The sequence below is a fragment of the Tyto alba genome, unplaced genomic scaffold (genome assembly GCF_018691265.1).
Source record: "Tyto alba isolate M040663 unplaced genomic scaffold, T.alba_DEE_v4.0 Super-Scaffold_1, whole genome shotgun sequence".
In the NCBI taxonomy this organism is placed as follows: Eukaryota; Metazoa; Chordata; class Aves; order Strigiformes; family Tytonidae; genus Tyto; species Tyto alba.
The window spans coordinates 30546251-30566681 of NW_024881261.1; the positions used below are offsets into that span (position 1 = coordinate 30546251).

General features: G+C 44.2%; 1 protein-coding gene across 4 annotated transcripts in view; it reads left to right on the forward strand.

The window, feature by feature from the left end:
• The window catches only part of CDHR1 (cadherin related family member 1), a 50304-nt gene extending 30139 nt beyond the window's left edge, over positions 1-20165 (forward strand). For 3 of the 4 annotated variants that reach the window (XM_032994137.2, XM_009970500.3, XM_032994138.2), the window contains 5 exons: positions 3370-3534; positions 5764-5831; positions 8455-8683; positions 9608-9862; positions 17276-20165. In XM_032994137.2, the coding sequence (XP_032850028.2) occupies positions 3370-3534; positions 5764-5831; positions 8455-8683; positions 9608-9862; positions 17276-17824 (1266 nt within the window). In that variant the 3' untranslated portion in view covers positions 17825-20165. The other variant, XM_032994139.2, reaches the window with a different exon arrangement.
• Positions 20166-20431: the final 266 nt, after the last annotated feature.

Sequence of the window (20431 nt, forward strand, 5' to 3'; positions counted from 1 at the left end):
GATGAAATTACTTCTACTGGAGAAAGACCATCAGGCCTTGCTAAAAATGCAGAGCCTCTGTCTAGATTCCAAATGAAGAAGGTGCAGCTGGATGATATGGTAGCAATATATGGCAGCAAATACTTTATAAATACCTTACTGCCATCTTCATTTCTCTGAAAAGTTCAAATTGCTTCCTACACAGTTTTAGTTGCCAATGTAGTCATTCTGGTTAGAATTTTGGATTAAATATATTGTTATTTCTATTCAACATGTATCCCACAGCAGCTCTGAGAAGCTAATATCAGGGGGTTTTTCTGTAAGCAATGATCCGTCTCCTCTGGTTAGTTATTGAACAGTAAAATGCCAGAGAGGAATGAAAGCTAGTTTGTCTGGGAGGTGCACTGAAAAACTACCTGAAGCACAGGCTACTAGAGAAAATTTGTCTTTCATTTAGGGCTGACTCTCAGATGTAGTTGGTAGTCAGGAGCTCCTTCATTGTCAGCTGCAAGAGCTAGAGTGGGTTTCCCAAGGTATGACTGCTGTGGTAATTCGTACTCTTCCAGCCTGGCCTCTTAGATCACAAGTCCCTCTGCCCCAGGGCCCAGATATTGCTGTCCCACCTTGCTATGCACTGAGATGCTTTGGGGGCCAAACCTCCTGCCTCCCTCTCCTTCAGCTTAGAGTACATCCTGCCTTGAGAGGAGCCTGGACCCACCCCTCGGATTCTGCAGATGCTCACATCTCCCGCAGGCCGGGACCAGAGGAGGCTGCAATTACCTTCAGTTGCCAAAATCAAATTCTATTTTAGAAATTCACCTGGCACTTTTCAGGTTACGTCTCAGTTTGTTCTCCTGGCACTTGTATGAATTGTTGATATGTAATCCTGTGACGTAATAGTTTTAAGCTATTTTTTTTTCTCCCTCTGCATAGAGCAAACAATACAGCTCTGCATAAGAAATTGCAGGCAAGTAAGCTGGCAAAAATCCCTCCCTGAAGGAAGTTGTTGTCAGCATGTTGACATAGCTGGGCTATGGCTGCTAAAAAGAGAGGGAATAAAAAATCAATGTAGAAAACAAAGTAAAAATACTAAGCTCTCAAAAGGTATTCTAAGATGGGCTAATTCCAGAAGCAAAGATTATTTCACTGCAGATGTTATAATTTAGTCATAGCTCCACATGCAAAATAAGCAGTAAGATTTTATATCTGTGCTGCTTTAGGGGCTGAGATTGCTCACAAGCAGGTTTATGCTGATGCCTGTATGACTGTCCCTTCAAAAATTTCTTTCGCTGCAACACCATCCAAGACTCCCAAACACAAAAGTTAGCAGAGAGACACTGTGACCGAACTCCCCTTTCAGAGCAGATGTGTCCTATAGTAATTACAAGCACTCCGTCAAGATTAATTTCTTCAAGAACCCATCCACTTTTTATTTCCAACCAGTACAAATGTTCACACAGGAGGAACAGCTCCAGGAGGTGATACTGAGACAACATTTTCCCTGTCTACTTTAGACGGCTCCCCGCCCTCCCCAAACCCTGTCCCCTCTAGGTGATACAAACCGCGAATCTAGCAGCGCAGGGACTTGAACACAGCGTGTGCCCCACAGCCAGCCCACGGTGCCCCCACGGGTGCACACCACGGGCCGCCTGCCCCGCGGGGACCTGCGATGTGGCCGGAGGCAGGTGGAGCACCCGGCGAGCAGCGCGGGAAGGATGAGCTCCCACAGCCCTCGTCCCAGCGAGGCGCTGCACCAGCAGAGCAGGGGATGCTGTGGCAGCCCTGCTCCACCTTCCAAAGCCCACTTAGGCGTTCAGCCCTTCGGAGGGAGCTCCTGGGATGTATGTCTACTGGGATCTAAAGCCCACACAGCTAGATTTTTCAGCTGAGCCTCTCCTATCTCAGTTAAATGTCCTGCTCACTCGCCTGTTAGTGTTGTGCTATCTTCAGCAGGTTTCCAGAACCCTCCTGCCTTGTGTTAACAAGGTCTCTGCTCAATCACAAAAACCAAAAATGGTTGACCATTGGTTGTTGTGTTACTGATTTGGGTTCAGCCCTTATAGAGCCCAAGACTGATGTCCTAGTGCTGACTCTGGGTGACGTAGACACCCATCAGGGACCAGGTGCCTGGGCTGGAGGCTGTGGAAGACTCGCTGTCTCTCAGTACCTGCTGCTGAAACTGCTCTCTCTCAGTCACACGCCACCAGAGTAATAGGCTTGCTGCTCTACCAGTTTAGGCTTCCTGCTGACATTCCCTTAATCTACCGAGGAGCAAACAGAGGCACAGTAGAAACACTGCTGCTATTTTATGTTAGACTAAGAATAAGAGAGAAAGCATTCAGTGCTGAGTAGCTGAAGTCCTGTGGAAAAGTGTCTGAGGCTTTGGATGTGACTCACTAAATACCTGCTCAGGTCTGATCCAAAGTGGGGATTTGAGAGCCCTCTCTGCTGCCTACTGAGCATTGCCACGCACCAGACACCTGGGTTATCCTCTTCCTCCTCTGTGGTGGCTGCTCTTCCCCGCATCAATTAGCTGTGCATTAAGGGGTGATGCGAGAAACCAACTTGCAAGCCCAGCAGTGCCAACCCTCAGCTGAGGGATGAGATTGGCATGCACTCGTGTGAAGCTCTGCTGACAGCCAGCCAGAACATCCATGCTGCTGGCTTCTCCCCATCCCTGGTCTCGCTCTCAGGTGAGCAGAGTTATAAGAATGTGTTATGCCAGAGCTCTCTCTTCCTCCTCAGAGGCAATTCATAAGTCCCAGTGGTTACCTGATGAAGTCCTAATCAGCATGAGGCAGCGAGAATAGAGTCCCAGGAAGCCTGGTGGTAGGAGTTCTCACAGACTTTGTGAAATGGGATTCTGCTGAACATGCCTGATCCCTGACCATCCTGCATTTGGGGTGGGGACACTGCTGTTTCCAATCATCCCAGGGCACCTGTTCTCTCATCTCTTTATCACGTTTGGTGCAGTTTATTGCCTTGACTCCTTTCCTTATGAAGAAATTATGTTTCCTCTGCAAAGGATCATGACTCAATTTACGTGATTATTCAAAATTATTCAGTGCTTGTATTTTCCTAAATTCTAGGAGCTGCCCAGAGATAGGTGTTTGCTTGCTTCTGTTATGGCTTTTTGAGCTGTATTGGTTAGTTATGACCAATCACATATGTCACATGAAGTCTCATATGTGTACGCAGGTTTGAAGTCCTCTCTCCACAGCTGGATTGCCTATTGCAAGCATGCACAAACAAGCCTGGGCTCACCATCTCTGTAAGCTGTCTGGTCCAACCAGGCTAAAATGTACCAATGTGCCATGGGCAGTGGAAGGAAGCACTTTTAAGAAGTAATAATAGCTGCTTTGTAGTAATTTCCTGTTTTTCTCTTCTTAGCTTCTTGCAATAGAGGTGAACACACCAGAGAAATTCAGCTCGACAGCTGATGTAGTGATACGCTTGCTGGATACCAATGACAATGTCCCAAAGTTCTCCTCTGACTACTACGTTACCAGGATCCCCGAGAACTCCCCGGGGGGATCAAATGTAGTTGCCGTTACAGTAAGTTTCATTCATCTCTTGCGAAATGCTCTCTTTTCTAGGTGTCTGTGGATACAGTTTAGAAGTACCTTAAAAATACTGGACAGAGGCAAGTAGCAAATCTTACTCACCATTCAGCTTCTGGACCAAACTCCAGTTCTTTTCCAGAATAAAAAAAAACCAAAAAAACAACAACAAACAAACAAACCACACACACACACACAAACAAACAAAAAAAAAAAAAAAAAAAAAAAAAACAAAACACAATCCCATTTCTGGAAAAAAAAAGTCTTAGGCAAACATTTTTCAGAACAACAAATTTACTTTGTTTTTTAATTAAACGCCATCTGCTTTTAAGACAAATCACGTTGTCTGTGAGTATTAAGAAAGCCCCAGTCAAATCAGTGACCAGAGGGAAGATTTAGTTATGACTAAGTGGAATTGGATTTACTGGATTTGCTTGCTTAAGTATGAGTAGAAAGAAAACAAGATGGCTGCTTAGTAGGTATTAGTCTCCTCCTCCTGGGAGGAATCTGGCTGCTAAATGCATAATTAGACGGTTAATGAAGGCAAGAATATAACATTAAAGGGCAGGGAAAGAGAGATCCCTATGTAAGTATCTTACAGTGGGAAAAATATGCCTATAGGTGTTCCAGTATCTCACGTTTTCATAGAAAGAAAGCCAGTGTATTACGTGGGCCCTATGTGCTGGAGAATCATTTCCAGCTGTTGGCATGAGCTGTATCTCTTCGATGCAGCTGCTCAGACTGGAAAGAGATCTCATGTCACAAAGTCGGGAATGCTCCTGGCCACGTGGGGCTCTGTGGGTGATGCAAATCACCTTGCAGGGGCTTCACAGGTAAGGATGGAGGCAGATTGCCTGAGATCTCCAGCACAAGCTGGCTGCAAGTAAGAAAGAAGATTAAATAATCATGATAATAAAGTGCTAAAGGCAAATTTTGGGGATGGAAGAATGAAAGAAGTGGAACATAAACAATACAGAAAAGGTTATTAGAGGAAACTAATAAGAAAGTTGTAGAAAACAGAGACTCCCAAACATCGCTATCTTTGTAGCAAGGGAAATAAAAAATTCTAGGAGGTGGACAACAAAAAAAAAAAAAAGAAATTTAAAAAAAGTTTTCAAAAGCAACCAAACTAACCATTCTGAGTCAAGGTGCACAGGACAGCATAGCTGAGGAGTCCACATAAAATTTACTGTCGTGCTGTCAACTCAGTACTTGACCCAGATTCACAAATATACTTGACAAACTGAAATACACCAAGTACTCAGGATGGCAGTTCTGGCAGAAGGCCCGGGCATGCAAATGTTGTAGGAAAAGTTAGGCAGTCTTAACGTAGACTGTGGTCAAAATTATGGAGTGAGAAAATCTGACAAGTTCATGTCGAAGAACTAAAAAACACCTATCAGTAGGGCTGCAGGTGTGTTATGTTAACCATGCAGGAATTAAAGACATTGTTCTAGTTTTAAAATATTTAAACAGGAAGATGAATGAATTAACCACTGACGCCATGAATTTTGATGCCCAGATACAACAGCATAATATAGCACCTCCTCAGAGCTATCAGAGAAGCAGGAGCTTATGGAAATTGCTGTTACCAAATCAATAGCTTCCCTAATCCTGAGCTGAGAAAGGAAGCTGACAAGAGTCCGGAACAAAGATATCATCTGGTGTAGTATCTGCATTGCTAAAAGTCACACAGGCACAAGAGTGATTAAAATATAAACAAAGCAGAAATATTGTGTATAGATTGAAATATTTGTTATGCATTACTTTAAATCAAATCAATTAAACAAGCAGAGACTTAAATAAATACTCTATATAAAGTAAATTATTTTGCCTAGGGCATATACATTAATATTTAACTGATAATTAGAAGGCTTGAGAGTGGGCAGTTCGTGCCACTGAGATCAGCTTCATCTCTGTTAAAGGAGAGATGTGTTAAATGTCAATAGATGGAGCCATCTAGTGGCTTTCTCCCTGAGAGAGCTGCTGGGCACCAGCCTGCCCAGGAGACTGGAGGCATCTCAGCATCTTCCCTGGGACAGCCAGCAACATCGCCTTGTGTTAGATTTTGCAGTTTTCTAGATGCACATTTCTTTATGTGATTTCCCCCTAAAAATGTGATGGCAAAAAGAGGGAAAAGCATTTGGGTTTTAACATGATAAATGAAAAATGAAACACATCTTTTTGCAATTTAGTAAATGATGACTCATTTTCTTTTCTTAAGGCTACAGATCCAGATTCAGGGCTTTGGGGAGAAGTCAAGTACTCTATCTATGGAACAGGAGCAGATCTGTAAGTAAAAAACAAAACAAAACAAACAAACAAAAGAAAACCTCTAAGCAGAGATTTTAAATAATTTAAAAAAAAAAAAGAACAGGCTTCTTCTTGACCTGCTCGTTTCCAATGACATTTATACCATGTTCTTTGGAAGCTTTGTGAAAATAACAACAGAAAAACTAGTTTTATCATTAAACATCTGCTTCATGAACCCATGGAATTTTACCCACAAACCTCCAAAGAGACATAAGGCAGCTGAAGTACAAATACACAGGATCTGTTCAAGCACCGTTTGAAAAATGCTCATAAGAGAAAGAGGGTTTTGGGCTAGTTGTTGTGAAAAGTCAATTCTGGAGGGAAAATAAAAAATCCCTTGCTCTTTCCCCTTCCTTTTTCACATAGCTGTGCAAATACATCAGTTTCAACTCTTGTCCAAATAAATCAAAGACAAGACTTTAAAGAATATAAACTTTAGCTTTGGAGGCCAGCTGCATCGGGTGCTCAAAGCATTTTATATATTTAAACCTAGTAGTCCTGCTTCAGGGAAGAAGGGAATCAGATGCTTACTTGATTTTGTAATGATGCCTAGCTCCCTTACCCTGTCGATGGGGACAGTGCTGGGGTAAGAACATCCTGAAACACTGGTTTCTCCCACACTGTTTCCATGCCACCAGTGGCCCTGGCCCCTTGGTCGGGACTCCCAGCCATGTCTACATCACTGGCCATCACAGATATTGCTGCTGGAACCTGCAGCTCCTGGACATGGTGGGGATGCAGGGCAGAGTATTAGAAGTGAATGAGCTTTTCAAGCATTCATCCCCAGAATCCATTTTTCTCTGTACATTATCCACCTGGAGTTAAAGCTGAACTCTTCTTGTTAAGGTGAAAGCCGTTTAGAAGGCACAAAGTCCAAAATCCAAGATGTTAAGGGCAAACCTTTTCTGTAGCCAGAAGGATACACATACGGGAGCATTTCCAGGATGGATTATTTTGAGCTCTTCACTAAATCCTTAAGCTAGCTGCTAACTGCATAGAGGCAAGCAGGCAAAGGTCATGTCATGCAGGCAGAACTCTTAGGTTTAAAATGTAGCAGTGGGTACAAAGAAGCTTGTAAAGGTTGTTGATGAAGGATTTATTAAAAATATGAGTATAACTTTATTCTCATTGGAGCTATGGGGACACTCAGACTCACTGTTCTTATGCTGTTGAATGAGGAAATTAAGATGTGAAGACTTTTTTCTCCCTTCTTAAGGTGGTTTTTTTTTTGGTTTTTTTTTTTTTTTTTTCTTTCCTTGTGCCAGAATGGCATAGCTCTGCAAGGGTATATTGATTCCCCAGCCCTGGGACCTCCAGATCTGCTGAACACACAGTTTGATGCAGATTTGAGAGATTCAATTAGAGGCATGATTTTTTCTCTCAGGGGTTACATCAGTGGTTATGCAGTTGCGTTGGCAGAAAGACGAGTTGTACTGGAGTAAGAGGAATAATGTTAACTGTTGAAGATAAAACCATTATGCTGGTAATCCTACATCCAAGCTGCCAGTGGGAGTGGGGTGCACTGTTGTAATCTATTCACATCTTAGTGCTTCTATTCTTCCACTAAAATGGGTGTGCTGAGTCTTCTCTGCATGGTTAGGCTGGATTGGGTGCTAAGGAGGCAATCAGCACTGGCACTGTCTCCTACCCAGAATTTGCACAGCTCTTGCCACCTCCGGGTCTTGGCTTTCATCAAGACTTGTATTTGTATTTAACAGGGTAATGAAAACAATTGAAGATTCTGGATTAATAAGTGCCCCTTTTATAATCGCTTTTAATTGTGTTTACAGGTGGAATATAGAAAACATTATGTTATCCTGTACATTAATTAAAGGATATATGAAAAGGATTCTTCTGTTAAAAACCCTACCATTTGGAGCCTACACTGGCAGTTCATTTTAAAAAGACACTCTCTGTTGGTATCTTCTCTATAAATCCAAGCTTTTGGCTGACACTTTTGACAATGTCTCAGTAATTACAAATGGGTAGAATTGAACTTGCTACAGATAAATTTGAACACCCACTCCATCCCAGTGCCAGTCTATGGAAAAGTGATTATTTTTGGAGGAGATAATTTGCCCTGCACTCTGGGGGATTTGAGAGCAGCCATTTTTCTTACCCATTCTGAGAAGTAAAGAGCTTAAATATGATATGCAGCATGCTTCCCTTAGCTATTGAGGTGATATCAATCAATCTTAATTTATGCAGGACATGATCTAATACATTGTACTTAGAAACTGAAAAAAAAAAAAAATGGCAGTTCCTTAATGTTTTAATGCAAAGAAATCACTCTGGGAGAAGGCCATCACACTGAGAATTTACTGAGGACAAAGACTTTAACAGAAAATGCAGCTAAAATGGCTAATGTGCAATAGATAGAAAAACACCAGACACCAATAGTTCTCTGGTTTTCAAGCCTAAAGGAACTAGCCAAAAATAGGTAGAGTGAATTATTTGGAATCATCAGCCAGACAGAAGCTAGGTGAAGAGTACCTATCTTTGGGCACAGCATTTCAATGTTTAGAGCCCACCTTTGCCCCAGGCTGTAAACACACATTAAGTGGCCAAAAAACCCAAAAGTCTTTCCATGCTTCTTTTCCAGGTTTCTAATCCACCCATCAACAGGTATAATTTACACTCAGCCCTGGGCCATATTAGATGCTGAAGTGAACTCAAAGTATAATTTCTATGTGAAGGCAGAGGACACAGATGGGAAATACAGCTTGGCTGAAGTGTTTATTACTGTGCTAGATGTCAATGACCACTCTCCAGAGTTCAATGAAAACATCCAGGAAAAGACGATGATCATCGGGTCACCGGTGAAGATAGAGGTGAGAGATGACACAGTGTGTCACAAAGCAGAGTGCTTTGGAAAAGCCCCTGCTCTGCTCTTTAATGCTCAGGGATCATGATGAATGTCTGAAAGTTGGCTTTTCCTGGGGCTTTACTTTGCACATCCATTTGTACGCAGCAAATGGATTAAAGCGTGGAATCATAGTATTTACAGACTTCAGAGAAGGAGAAATAAATTCTATAGGCAAAAGATAAAGTTCTCTTACAGTATTTGAACCATCAGCTGGTGGAGGATCCTGTATTATACGGTGATCACAAGAAGCCCAAATAAGATGAGTGAACGAAAGTACAAGGTTTTGAATACTTAACCTTTCTGCCATGCCTTTGTGCTCAACCACACATCTTTCCCTTTGCTTTGCAGAATTGTATTCATTGATCCAGTACGGAATAGGAGGTTGAAAAAAAAGCAATAACAATTCACAGGCAGAACATCCTATGTTACACATATTTGAATGCATATAATGAAACCTAATTACACAGCACCTAATGTTATTGGAATAAGTATCACAGTACAAAAAATTAAGGCAGCTACAGTTCAGTGTGGAACTAATCCCTTTGATCTCTAACACTTCACATTTGTCCCCTGCACTGTATGAGAACCTCCCTAGCAGTGGGTCATTTGCATTCTACAGATAGGTTATGGTTTAGTTTTATTCTGATTTTATTTAATCTCAAATAGAAATCGCTTATACAAAAAGAGCTCTAGTCCTGCTGGTTTTCACTAGAAAATGTAGCATAGCTGATACCAGAAAAGGGGAAATTGTTTCCAAGATGAAACAAAAACAGCCCAGTCATCACACAGCATGGATATTATCAGAAGTGAATGCTCAGAAACTTTTCATTTTGTCTTCAGGCAAAGATACAAACAATAACATCTTTGTTCTTTACACTGCCCCTACCAGGCTGTAGATCAAGATGCAGAAGAACCCAACAACATTGTGGATTATTCCATCATGCAAGCAGATCCAGCCAATGTGTTTGATATAGACCAAAGTACTGGGGAAATCAAGCTGAAATCCTATATCCGTTCCCTGGACATCATCCACAACATCACAAAGAACAAAGACTGCATATGGTCATTGGTGGTGCAGGCCAAAGACCGAGGCTCCCCATCCTTCAGTACCACGGCAGTTCTGAAGATTGATATCACAGAGGAGGTAAGCAAATCCTTTAGAAAAATTTTTATGTGAGGTGATCCTTGAGAGACACCAAAGAGTTGTCACTGCTTGTTCCATTTCTAAGATTACTTTAAAAATGCTTCAGGAGTTGAAATCAGCAGCCAAAATGTTGCCAGCCATTGCTTCTCCTTTCTTGCTAGCTCTCTTTTGTAGAGTTTTTTGAGACCCTTGTGGTGAAGCTGGATTTTACAGCCACAAATTTAAAAGACATTTTGGTCAGAGAAATTGCAAAGCCACAAAGGTAGGAGCATAATGTAATTGGGACATGTATTTCTTGCGTCTGATTGTTAGAGACAGATGCAAATTAAGGACTATAGACTCCTGAGAGTAAAGGTAAATCCTGACTGCTAAGGTTCTGCTCTCTTGTTTCATTCAGGAGGAGAAAACAATCTTTTTCCCCTACAAAAAGTAAGTGAGAAGTAGCTGGGGCCGGAGTGAAATACATCAGAACAGTTTTGCAAGTCAACATAAGTTACATAGGAAAAGTGAGCAAACTTTACAGGAATGCTTTAAAGTACATAGAATTTTGGATGTGAGCTTAATAATTGGAGTATTATTAGCAGATGAACCAAGAAACTCTAAAATATAGCGCACAAATAGGTTGAGAGTTTCCCGTTAGTTCCAACTTTTACGTCAACCAAAGAACAAGTAGCAATTTATGGTGAGCAGAGCATGCTTGCATGATTCTTATTTATTCTAACTGCCTTGCTATGCCTTTAAGTAGGTACCAGCGGGGAGGAAATGGGCTTTAAAGTAGATGAGAAACACATCATTAGCCTGACAGTCTCTGGACCACACACATACTGGGCAAAGATGCAAATCTCTTCCTACAGACAGCAGCTGGCCTTCTCTTTGGCCAAAATGCACCCACCGCTCCTTTATCTGTTACAGTCTTTCTCTGGTTTTTCCACCTCCTCTTATTCCACTGATACTCCTTATCAGGTGCATTTATATGATACTTCTTGTATACGGTTCAGAGCCTGCTGCAAGCTAAACGGTGTCTGCAGAGAACACTTCTGTGCACCAGCAAGGCAAACTCAGCCACTGGTAGCACAGGAGCCACTCCTGGTCCCTGCTGTCAGCCCCTGCCCCACCAGGACTGCCAGAAGACTCAGGCCTGTGATAAGTCTACATATTCAGCCCACAGTGGGAGCACCCGCCCTCCCTGCCCCGCTTCCAGGCTTCTCACAGGGTGCACATTCCAGGAGTGTGTGGCACTGGCTGGCCTCAGGCACTGTCCCCACTGTCAGCCTCCAACGTGTAGGCTCCAGCTTTCTCTCCCCTCCCGGATGCGCTGGTAACCTCCCTGTCAGCGTGCGGGGCTGGGGTACAGGGCTGAGGGGTGTCAAGGGGAGGGAGGGCACTCCACACCTCCTCTGCTGGGGGTCAAGGTGTGTCCCTGAACCCGCTGGTGAAGGACGTCTGGATGGAAAACAAAAGCAGCTGATGCTTTGGGATAAAGTTTCCTGGATTTCCTTTTAGTGCTTGAAGCAACGTCAACATGATGAAAGAAGGTGTCTTGTACAAAGTCCCCTCTCTGCTTCCTTTCTCCCGCTCCAGGGGTACAGATTTGGCACAAAGAGAAGGCATGCCCCTCCTGATAAAAGTCTAAAAGGGATGCAGAGTGGGCTGTGAAGACATGGATTCTTCTCAGACACAGTTTTTCCTTTCTTCCCCTGCTCTTCTAGATGCCAATTCCCAACACAGAGCCTGAGATAGCAACAGCATCATCTTTCTTCACTTGAGTAGGTCTCTTCAGCAGGATCTGCATTACTAATCTGATGTCACATCCTCCATAAACTTTTGTACATTTCTCCATTACGTCTTCCATTGCTTGCAGTAATGTCAGTTTTTTGTTTGGTTTGGTTTGGTTTTGTTTTGTTTTGTTTTTATCCAAGAGCATCACATCTCCTTGCAAAAATCATTCTCCAATTTCAGCTTGCCTGTGAGTGAGATGCAGTACCAGTGTACAAAGCCCTTGGTCACTCCCCAGACGCCAGAGACAGCACAGTCACAGCTAACACTCCGTGAAGAAAACAGTCTCTTGGTACAGGGATGTTGTGTTCACACACATACTCTCTCTCTCTCAGAGGCTGTTACAAATGTACATTTCATCCCTCTGAGCTCCAGCTGTACAAAGTCTCTTTTAGTTAGCTGTTTGGTGGGCATTTATGTATTACTGATTTTGGATAAGGAGGATATTTTTGAATGCATCCTCTAGAGGTTTCCTGCAGTGTTAATCACACTAAGTAATTAAACAAGCATATTTTCTGATTAACATTTACCACTGCAATTAGCGCAAGGCTATGCCCTTCGAGATAGATGCCGTGTGGCTAAGTTCAGCAGTATTGCACATCAAAAGGACCTTTTGCTCTTGGAATAATACAGTGATAAAAAATTCCAGAGGCCTTTTAATTTAACTGAGTCTGGGGTTATGGAAATTGGTATTGAGGAGCATCTGTTAATCTCCTACCCTCTCTCAACAGAATAAGAAACATATGCTGGAAACACTGCTCTTTTTTCACCTTCATGTCTCACTCAAAAGTCTACTTCTGCTGCCCAAGATTTTAATGGAAAGCTGATTCATGGCCTGTTGGGTGGGTCCCTCTGACTTTTCATGACTCCACTGAAGGTTCTGCAAATATCTGGGAGTGTTTATTTACACCTCTTCATGGACTTCAAGTCCACATTTAGACAGCATAATTTGCGGTTCTTAATAGCTTTGGCCACTCAGACTTCTAAATATAGGTGGCAAGTCTCAGTTTCAGATTGTCCTAATTGAAAGGTTCAACAAATATCTTCTATGAATTAATGTGGATATCTTCTTCTCTCTCATACTAACTCTGCAACCAGGAGAGCTGTGGTTGCTGATGGCACTAAACATCCTTTGCCATATTTGCAGAGCAATTAGCCTCTTCCTTCCACAGTTACCTGGACCTTGAAAAAAATTGCTTGGAGAAGGTTGGTTTGATTTGAGAAGTCTTGCCCCATGCTGGCATTTGTATTGCAAAGTGATGTAAATGCAGCCTTCATATGCAGTGATAGAACTGATAAGCACTGTTCTACCTCAGATCAAGAGTTACTTCCGAAGCAAATCTTGTGATCATCCCCCCATGCTGCGGGATGGCTCATGTCTCAGCTCCAAGAACCCAAAGTAGACTCCTTTCAGATAGAAATGTGTTTGGGGAGACCACCTAGTGTGCTTTGGCACTAGCAGGCAGTCCGTCCCTGCAACCAGACTAGAGAAATCCAAAGCAAAAGCCCAGAAATGCTGAATATGTGAAAGTGGGGTCCTCAGAACCAGCTGGTTCATTGTACAGATCCACTTGCTCAAGTCAACACAGCCTGTGTTGTATATAATCTGCGATATCTTGGGCTCTTAACAGCTTCGCCTACTTACTTAGGCTTCTAAATATAGCTGGTGAGCCCTAGCCAGCCTCATGGTTGAACAGCTCAGCCACACGCTCCTGTTGGGTCCAACTTCTGGATACATTGACCACTTGTTCTGCTCACAGCAGCCCATGGATTATGAAAGGCTCTTGAGAAGCTGCCAGGAGGTATGGATGTCTGCACACTGCAAACTATTGTGGCAGGAGAGAGAAAAACAAAGGGCATGAGTCACCATTTCAGTAACAATGAGAGACAGGGGCATCCTCTTTGGAAAACACAGATTTTTGAGGAAGAAGCCACTGTGGATGAAGGATGGCAAGAATAAGCCCCACATGCTGCGGAGGGGTGTTTTTGGCAGCCTGCCATTCAGGTACACAGCCTGAAAGCATCTGTCTACACTTACACTGAACAGTGCTGGGTCTTACGGAACCACCTTCAAATGCACTTGTCAATGTTAGAGCCCGCAGGACTTGGGCCGAGGAGCTTCTCTGCAGGGGACAGACAGTCACAAGGGTTCTGCAAGTGCCCATTAAATAAAAAATACATGATGACCTCTTTCAATCCAAACAGTTGATTTAATTTTTTTAATTGTATTTTTGTCCCAGGATTGGACTTCTTTCTCAAAGCCGATATGAACTGCTTAGCTACTTACAAAATTCTGCCATGGTTCTGGAACCCTCTAATTGTCCTCAACCCTCCTCTGGGTCAGTGCTCATTGTAACTGTGAAGTCACGGCAAAAAAGCAGCAGAGCATTCTCTTTTGTGAGCAGTGGCATTTTAACTCCTTTGATGTGTATTAAGAAAAAGCGTTTCTTCCAGGTTTTGGCCCACACACGTATGATAGTGCTTCCCATACCAGCTCTCATTTCATTGTGTATCTGCTTTTGTATTATGCCCACAAGAAAAATCAGTATTCTTCAAAATTAGGAAAAAAAAAAACAGCTCCATAAATTACAAAGTAGCACTATTGACCCACTTCTGAGGCACTATCAGTAGTGGACTAGAAGGTGTTCTGAACATGCAGGGGAGTGCTCAAGGCCAAACTGCTTAAACTCTGGTGTCCAAGTGCTCCCAGACTTCCACTGTCAGAGGGTGCTCATACTTCTCTCACACCTGTCCTGTGTGTTGACTGACTGGGCCACGGTGATGACACAGGCAAGATTGTAAAGCTTTTTGGTGACAAATGCACTTACCATGAGCCTCCTGCAGGCTGGCTAAGAAGATGACATTCCAGGTTTAGTTTGCAAGTTATTTCTCCTGTTTATTCTGTGAGCGATATGGCCGCAACAAACAGAAATTCTCCCACTGTATGCTTAGAAAATGCTTTATGTTTTTATGCAGACATTAGAGAAGAGTTGTTATCCAAGGCTAATTCTAAGCAAAGCTCTGTATAATACAGGCTCAGTAACTAGAATACAGGCTGAATCAGCTAACTATTCATGGTTTTGGTTTTGCTATTAATCACTTCTTCATAACTGGAAGCTCTGAACAGGTGCCAAATTTGGAGACAAGGGGGAGTTGAACAAAGCCAAATTCTGAAACTCCCCATAAGATTTCCATCAGGTTTTAGCTCTGCAACTGTGGTATACTGGCAACATAAACAAATACTTCTATCTAATCCCATTTATTCAAGGTTTTCAAATAGCTGGTCAAATAATTATTACTGAGATATAGTATCTTCTTAAGTATATGTCATCCTTCTCCTTGTGTTGATCCTATATTATTTAGCCATCCGTACCTCACTACAAAATAGATCTTGACAACACTCATAATGAGTGGACTCAGTTCAGGTCATGTACTACTTAGCAGGGTTTATCTGACACTTAATTTGTCAGAATTTCACATGAAGTTAAGTAAGCCAGGGTAGAATTTCTGTCATCTGATGGGATTTAATCACACAAAATCCATGTATTGCAGAACAGTAAAGCTGATGTGAAACCAAGCTCCGCCAAAGTCATTGGCTGCTCTGCTCTTGAGGTCCATTCCTAATTAAGTAATGGAAAAACTCTGCACAACAAAATGATGACAGTTGGCCATTAGCGGTAAAGTAACATGGTCTATGAGTTTCAGTGGCATTTCTTCACCCAGTTCTCTTTGGCAATAGGAACATTCAAGGCAGGGGAAGAGTAGGCTTGGATAATTTGTTTAAGATAGGTTGTCAAAATACAGAAGTGAAGTGAAGGCAATGGGGTGTTTATTAATGAATTTACATTCTCTAAGTTTAGGGATGTGGTTTAAAAATAGTGTTCCTGTGTAATACACGACAAGGATACTCTGAAGCATCCTTTGGGGATACTCTCAGTCATCTCCCTCCACAGACTGGGGAGGGTAAAGAGATGAGCATCCTAGTTTAGAGTCATACAGGGAAATCCATCTGATCTCACCTGAAACGTCTAAAAGTCAGAGGTTCAAGCCCAAGCTAGTCACAAGACTCTCCTTATATTTACTATCTTTGATACCTATTTTAGCATGTGGTGACTAAGCTGGGAGCTTAGACCGCTAACTAAAATGCAGACGACCTGTTTGGGTGATGATTCCCTCCTGGAGCCGAGGCCAGAGGAGTGGGGCACAACAGGTAGCCCTGTCTCTCCGCAGCTGCAGGTGGCTTTATGATCAGCCCTTGGTAAACAAACCTGCTCATGAACGTGCCATTTCTGAAGGATCATTTCTGAAGGCTTTGCACAACACTATTGTCTGTCCAGATACCATTGCAGAAGGTTGTGTTCATTATGAACTTATCTTGGAAATGTAGTCCAAGGGTGGACCACCGTGCCAGGAATAAGGGTGATCTATGTGCTGTGCTGCTACCCTTTACTCCCTGATCAACCAGGTGTTTATACCTGCTTCCTAATTTCTTTTAGTGTTTCTGGATTCAGTTCAATGTCACTGCAACTGTCTCCTCTCTTGTGCCTTGTTCAACACTTAGCTCCCTTTATTTTATATGTTTTCTATCCTGTACACATTTCACCCTAGTTCCCTATCTGTATTTATAATAGATACTGGCCTCTTTCAAATATATCCATGTGAGGGTTGACCATTTCTCTTATTTTTGATATTTCCAGATCAAGTCCAGGGTAAAATCCTATATTTTAGGCCTCAAGAAGCATCCATGGACAATATTTGGAATTTGCATGAGTGGCATCCTTTCCACCATTTCTGTAACTATGGTGATCTCCACCATCATGTACTGGAAAAGTGTGAAAAGATCCAGGCTCCACCCACAGGGCAAAATCTGCAAAATTAAACGGCGACCTCCGAAACGCACAGCACACTAAGCTGCAAAGTCAACTGGCTGTTCATTTGTCCTTAATATGCCATATGTAGCTTAAGTTATTGTTTATTTCTTTTATTTCTAAAAACAAAGCCCTTTAGCTCTACTCATCTCCCCCACCTCAAAGAGTTTTGTTATGTCTGTAAAAGAGTACTTGAAAACAGAATGCAGCACATACCTGCTAACTACTCATTTGTACACTGTAATTTTATAAAGTGAAGTTTTCCCATAATCTTTTCAATGCCATGCTCGGTAATAGTCCTATAAACTGCATCACCATAATCGCCTGCAACTGTTTTTGAAAGATCATTTTCCACTCATAAACTTCTGTTTAGGTTCAACACTATTATTCCTAGGAAATTAACTCTGAAATGTAGTATAACAATACAGCTGTAGATCCCAGAGCCAATTATTTTCTTGCTCAGTTCTTGCAAGTTAAACAAATGCTATGGTGACATGCAGGAATCTGTCCTAATTTGGCAGTCATACTCCCGTAAGCTTTCGTGTTCGACAGTCAGCCATCTCACAATACTGTAATTCTTGCCCAGTCTCCTGCTCCATCTAAATTCTCCAAGCCTGGACTGGTTCTTTGACGCTTTTTTTTGTTTTGTTTTTTAGAGACAACTTCCATTAGTCAGCCCTGCTTGTTACATATTTTGGACAAATGAAATTTCTGGGTCATTGTCTGTCCCGTAGAGTAAGTCACGTGTTTTCTTTGTACTCTTTTACAGACTCTTCACAAAGGGCCTATGGCCGCCTTTTTGATGCAAACTAAAGATAACCCCATGAAAGCCTTAGGAGTGTTAGCTGGTGTCATGGGCGTAATGGTGCTGATAACTATCATGATCTCTACTGCCATGTTCTGGCGCAACAAGCGGTCCAACAAAATCATACCGGTAAGAAAGATCATAAAAAAGAGACACGTTCCACAGTCCCGGACACTCAGGATGGAGTGGCTGAAGTTCAGGAGGCCCAGCAACGCTGCGAAGTTTGTTGTGGAGGACGATAACAAGAGCCTGCACAACGAGAACAGCAACAACAACATCCAGGTTGCCTCCGTGCTGCCGACCGCCCCCTTGCCCCCGCCGCCCCCCACCCTGGCTCCCCGCGCGGACACCCCAGGGTGGAGGGTGCCTACCGTGTCTGGCTCCATCACTCCCAAGTTTATAAACAAACAGCTGAAGAAGAGAGGTCATGGCAGCGCCCACAACGCCCTCGTGTCAGAGCTCAAAATGAAGTTCGAGAAGAGGAACGCAGCTATCGGTGAGCCCCACATCTAGGTGCTCCTGGCAGCCCCCAGAGACCGCGGATTGTGGCTGCGCATGGAACTAGTTATGCGCTGTGGTCTTCCCCGTGTCTGTCAGCACCCCGTGAACAGAGAGCAGATTCTTGCTGTGATAGCCACCCCTCACCTTCTGCAAGTGTTACGTGCTACGGAGTCACCCCACCCATAGCAAACGCTGCGGTCCATGCCCAGTTGCAACTGCAGTTCCTTCGGCTCGTGTGCCAGTGCTGGTCCCTCCCTGCAGCTGTCTGACCGGGGTGCTGAGTACCTCACACCAGCCACAGTCTCCCCAGGTGAGCGGGGATTCGGGTTGCCTCCATTTTGGAGGTGCCAACCCCAAATCCTGGTTTTCAAACAAGACGTTCTGCAGCCAAGGCACTGGAGGGTGCCACTTCTGACCTGGTCTGGCGGACGGGTTTGAGGCGCCCAAAAACCCGCCATCTCAAATCCCAGACCCGCTTTTGAAGACGTTGGCCTGGCTGTGGCACCAGCACTGGGTCCATGTGCAGGTCTCCTATGGCAGCGACACCGCACACGGCAAGAGGGCGGCGCGTAGCCGGTACCTGCAGGCCTCAGGGCGCCAGGGACTCTGCAACAGCCGGCGGAGCGGTGTGCTAACGGCCTGAGTACCTTCATTCCCAAAAGGTAAGCAGGCAGGCTTGGAGAACTTCTTCATTTCCTGCAGCTTATGCTGGGTTTTGCCAGAGTACATTGACATGATGCTGCGCTTTGCTTCTGCCGTGCACTTGCCAGCTAATCAGGGGATGGGAACGCCAGCCCAGCCTCCCCTCCACCCGCTGGGGCAAGATTCCAGCGCAGTTCAACAGCAACGCTCTGTCAGTGCTGCCTCCTTCTGACACCGCATCCTCTAGCAGGGAGGAGGCCGGCAGGACAAGGCCATGATTAAGGCGTCAGGGAAGACAAGGTAAAACCAAGAGAAAAAGGATAAATGAAAAATATAGACCAGTGCTGGAAAGTCGCACGTGTCAGCCAGGGAATTGTCTGGAAAGATCATTTGGTTTTGTACACTGTTAGTTAGCAGGAGGTGCCGGGGAATGTATTTCATCACTTCTCCTGGCTTGCTTCAGGGACTGGTCAGTGCAAAAGAAGGTTTCCATAAAATATTCTAGTTTGTCTTATCAGTATTTTTGAGTGAATTATGCAACAGTTAATGGGGGGAGGGCCAGGTTGGGGAGATGGGGGGGCAGCTGACACTTTTTCCCTGTTACGTGGCAGTGAAAAGGCACTGAAGGCAGGGCACTTTTTTTCACCGGACCTACCCCACAGTTTCTCCCTCATGTTTGTTTCTGAGGAGATGTATTTCAGCTGGGCCTTGCTGTTTCCCATCCCTTGGGGAGAAGGCAGGGTGCACCAGGCTGGCCGGGGAGCAGCACCCTGCACCCTCTGCCTGAGCCCCGGCCCCGCAGGGCAGCTGTGCTGTCATGGATTGGCACCACGAACATGGTGACAGGGAGCAAACTCTACAGGATGGGACACTCTGTTAATTCAAGGGGTTCATGAGACTCCTCCAGCTGTCATTTCAGCTGGACCAGCAGACCTGGCCCTCAGGGGCTCCTCTTCACCCCACTAGCTGGTCTAATTCCCTTTGTTTGTACCAGGACTTCATGAGCTTAGTGGCTAGCTGGTCAGACAAGAAGTTACCCACTTACAGGGGAAATCCTGTATTTTTTAACTTCAGTTCAATCCACCTAGAAGCCAGAAGGTGACCATGGCTCCTGTCACCCATGGCTCTTGGCTGAGCCAGGAGCTGTAGCCAAGAGGTGCAGCAGGGTCCCAGCTGGGGGCTGTGGCAGCAGCCCTGACCCCAGAGCCTCTCCTGACACGTCTCTCATTTCCTTCACTGTTTTCTTGCTTATCCCTCCTCCGGGGGCTCTGTGGTGTGAGGCCCAGGCTCTCGCATTCTGTGTGGTCACCTCATCCCTGTCCTCCGGCTCTGAGCCAGTGGGACAAGGGGACCGTGCAGCCCCCAGCCCCACTCCCACTGCCCTGCGCAAGCACACACCTTCTGCTGATTGTGACTCCTCCAGGTTCTGAAACCTTTCCTGAGGTACCAAAAGTTCATGATTTATTCCCCGTACTATTGTTTTCCTGATGTTGTGTTGAAGCCAGTATTCAATGTTTATTCTCCAAAGAAGAAAGCCTATAAAGACCATTCAATTAAGTGAGCTTTAATGGGAATTATAGGCTTATAGTCTTAGAGATTATATTTAAGAGGGAATAAAGGTGTTTTATTACTATGTTGTGAGATTTTTTCCGGTTACTCTGTATTTCCAACTGCAGGGGTTTTTTTAATAAATAAAAAAAAGCCTGCAAAAGGTGTTTCTGTGCATGGTGTGCTTCTGCTGGGAATGATGCCTTGTCATTGCTTGTTATGTGACCACATGGGCACAGGCAGCCAGATGCCTTTCTAGGACAACCGAATGGCCCCTTTTGTGGGCTGCAAGTCAGAAGAGGGGCTGTGGGGTTTTGGGGCAACACCGTCCTGGAAGAAGAGGAGGTGAGAAGTGGGATGCCGTGGGGCAGACGGGACAGGCAGGGTCCACAGCCAAGCCCTGTTGTTCTCTGCAGCCCACTGCGGCAT